Genomic DNA, 3,437 nt, shown 5'->3' on the forward strand with positions numbered 1-3,437 from the left:
GGGGGGGGAGCAGAGCGTCAGATTACATGTCCTCCAGATGAATTCAGATAAGATGACCTTCAAGGTCAGCCAAGGGAGCCAGATTCAGATAAACACAGTTATTTTGGGGACAGGCAGAACTTAATGACATCTATCTTGAGTCTGTGTTGGTCGACTCAGTTCTGAAATGTCCAAATAACATGGACAAACCAATGGAACGTGACTGATAAAATCCCCAAGATCTGATCCATTCTGCCCAAAGCATATGAGTCTGGGTACTCGAGACACGAACCAAGCCATCATAAAGGCAAGCAGCGTGATCGGGTCCTAATTTGCTGACGACGACTTCCTTGTTTGTAGATAAACAAGTGACCAGCCAAATCCAAAAAGCAGGAACCAGTTATCAAAAATCCAATTAAATATGCGTCCTTAAAATCCACAAATGGCGGCAGAGATAGACACATCATCAAGTCTTCCAGTCAATGAGATATCCAGCTGCGTGCGTGCCAACAGGGCAAATCGGCTCGCCTGAAGCCTGTCTTCTCTCGAAGAAATGTCGTCAACTGTGTTGAGGGACCAACTGATCAAAACAAGTCCAGAATTATGGTTCAGAAGATGCAAGAGAGTCTCAGAAGCAGTTTCACAGACACAGAGCAGCAAAGCGGAGAGGGAGAGGAAAAGCGTTCAACCTCAGCAAGAGCATGTTGTGAAGTGTTAATAGTTATAACTATTTATTTAGTGTTAATAGGTATACTCAGTGTTCAGTAATATTAATAGTTATACCTATTTAATAATAATAATGATTATTACTGAACAATGATAACTATTTCATCATTAATAAACACTGATTAAAACTGTATTTATTTTATTATTACTAATGAACACTGGTTATAATTATTTCATTATTATTAATGAACACCGATTTATGTATTTAACGTGATTTTAGTATTATTATAACTCATTATAACTATTTTATTATTATTAATGAACATTGATTAAAACTATTTTATTATTAATATTGAACACTAAATTAAGGTTAAAGTGAATTATACCTTTATATATCTTATTATTACTAATTATAACCATATTTATTTTATAGACAGGTGACAGGTGTCTTTGAGGAGGAGACAGGTGACGTGTCAGGGACAGGCATCAGGAGACAGGTGCCTGGTGTCAGGTGACCTGGGGCAGGTTACAGGTGTCATGTGTCAGGTAAGGTGTCAGGTGACTGGTGTGTACCTGCAATGAGGGCAGGATGGTTGGGGTGGCAGCACACAGACGTGACCGTTGTGGGAACATCCAAAACCAGGTCTGCCTGTTTAGGGTTTAGGTTTCTGCGATCCAGGTTCCACAGACAAACACAGGACTTCTCGTTGGTCCAGTCTCCATCATTGGTTCTGCTCGGAATAAAAACCCAAACACAATGAGATGACTGACCTCCAACAGATCAGAAGGTTCAAAACCAAACACCAACAATGAGCTGCTAATCTCAGCGGTGCGTTCACTGACCAGAACATTTTTAGTGTTTCCCCTAGTTTACTTGCCTTGGCAGGGAGCTCGTATGTTCCGTGATTTATGTCGACAGGGTGGTGCGGGTGGACATCAAGACAAGTCTGTATTGTGCGCTGTTTGTACCTATGCTTTTCGAGCGGGGCGGGTTGGAGGTGGGGGTTGATAGGCAGGGCGTATGGTTCTGTTGACAGGGCGGTGCACCCTGCTTGTATAATGGTAGGGGAAACACTGATTTTATTGCAAAGACCTGAACATATGTTCTGGGGTTCCACAAGGTTCTGAACTGGTACTACTTTAGTTCTCCCTCCAACAGAATTATCAGGAAGCAAATACATTTCTAACGTTCCACAAACAATCAAGTGCTTTTTGGAGACGTTTAGTTCTTGAAGATGTTCTACTTCTCATCCAAAGAGCCAAAGAATTCCGGGTCTCTACAGTTACAAGAACCAGAGACATACTGAGGACACAGCTTCATTCAGGTCTGTCTGGACCTGTTCACAAACTAGAGTTCATGCTGCGGTACCGTACCGGCCGTAAGCACAGACGAGAACAGAACCAGTGCAGTTCCAGGACACGCTGCTGACATGAAGATTCTTCTCCTGAGCGCTGAGGTTCTGCAGGCGATGGAGACATGAAATCTGTAGAAACATCAGGTTCAGACACCACGCCCCTGTTGAGGACTAAACATACAGAAAAAGTTCTGGTGCTGCTGACCCGCTGGCTGTGGTTATCCCAGTCTGCCTGGTATCCATCAAAGGCATGGCTCCTGGAGTTTATGACCAGCTCTCTGATGATCAGGTCCTCGGTTCTCTGCAGAAAGTCCAGCAGGCCGGGTGGATCGGGCTCATCAGGGTGCTGTTGAAGATTCAGGTCTGCGGTCGGTTCCTGTGGTTCTGTCTGAGTGAAGGTGGAGGCAGCGAACCAGGTCTGGAGTCCTGCATCGCTGATGTGCACGGCTTCAGTCTGACAACTCCGCTGAAAGAGAAAATCAAAAGCTGTTAAAGTCAGAAATAAATATTTTAAATCATTAATTAATCAGCAACAAACAGCTCAGAGAAAAAAAATTTAAAGAAAAAAGTGCAGTAAGTAATTATTAGTTTGAAGAAAAAAAGATTTCTTGGTTTAATCTCGACACGAAACAAAAACCAAAAGTTTTATTTCATGACTTCTGGGTCAGAATCGTACCGCCTGCAGCGTTGCCTGCTGGGAGCTCCTCCACTCGGAACCGACCGTCACAGAGTCCAGAGATTCATCCTCAAACATCTTCAACAATCTGTTTTTAAAGGTTAAACACATCCGTCAGGCCACAGACGCATTCTTCTCTGAGGCGCCGTTGCCATGGTTACGATTTGCCAGGGTCAACAAGCGTTAATGTCCCATAAACTGCCTTTAAAGGACTTTTAAGACAAAACAAACCTCCCCTTGGAGTACAAACATTTAGCTGTAAAGTCAGTTATTCTAATGCATTAACAGTTATAATCAAATTAATTACCAGTAGGTCTGTTTAAGAGCAGCAGCTTGTGTTAGCCATAGACATATACAAGTAGATGCCTCATTGAGCGTTGAATCAGATGTCAACGTTGCCGCCATATTGGATGTGGCAAAAGTGAAGCGATAGAAGATGCTTCTGTTACTCAGAGAGTCAGAGTCAGAGTCAGAGTTTCTTTATTGTCATTCGCACCTCATGTGGTACATGTGGTGGAGCGAAATTATGTACACAGGGTCCCAGTTACATCCAACAATAAAATGTATAAGAAAAACAGTAATAACATCTAAGATATGAACTAAGAAAAACATCAACTAAATATACACTAAGCACTCATAACATAAAACATTGAACATCAGCACAAACATGAACATGAGTCTGTGAGCAGATGTGCATGCATGAACACATCAACATTGAAACAGATCAGCAGCAACATGAAACAGATCAGCAGCAACATGAT

The 3,437-nt window shown here is 42.3% G+C and overlaps 2 protein-coding genes across 2 annotated transcripts in view; both read right to left on the bottom strand.

Moving 5' to 3' along the window:
- dync2i2 (dynein 2 intermediate chain 2) overlaps window positions 1-2,754 on the bottom strand; it is a 12,077-nt gene extending 9,323 nt beyond the window's left edge. The window contains exons 1-4 of the mRNA XM_037692426.1: window positions 2,677-2,754; window positions 2,206-2,466; window positions 2,020-2,129; window positions 1,219-1,376 (exon numbers count right to left, since the gene is read on the bottom strand). Of these exons, the coding sequence (XP_037548354.1) occupies window positions 1,219-1,376; window positions 2,020-2,129; window positions 2,206-2,466; window positions 2,677-2,754 (607 nt within the window). The remainder of the gene's footprint in view (window positions 1-1,218; window positions 1,377-2,019; window positions 2,130-2,205; window positions 2,467-2,676) is intronic.
- The window catches only part of LOC119424912 (derlin-2), a gene marked incomplete at its 3' end in the record, with an annotated part of 66,088 nt that overhangs the window by 40,260 nt on the left and 22,391 nt on the right, over window positions 1-3,437 (bottom strand).

Source organism: Nematolebias whitei, chromosome 18, assembly GCF_014905685.2.
Source record: "Nematolebias whitei isolate Nwh7 chromosome 18, NemWhi1, whole genome shotgun sequence".
Classification (NCBI taxonomy): Eukaryota; Metazoa; Chordata; class Actinopteri; order Cyprinodontiformes; family Rivulidae; genus Nematolebias; species Nematolebias whitei.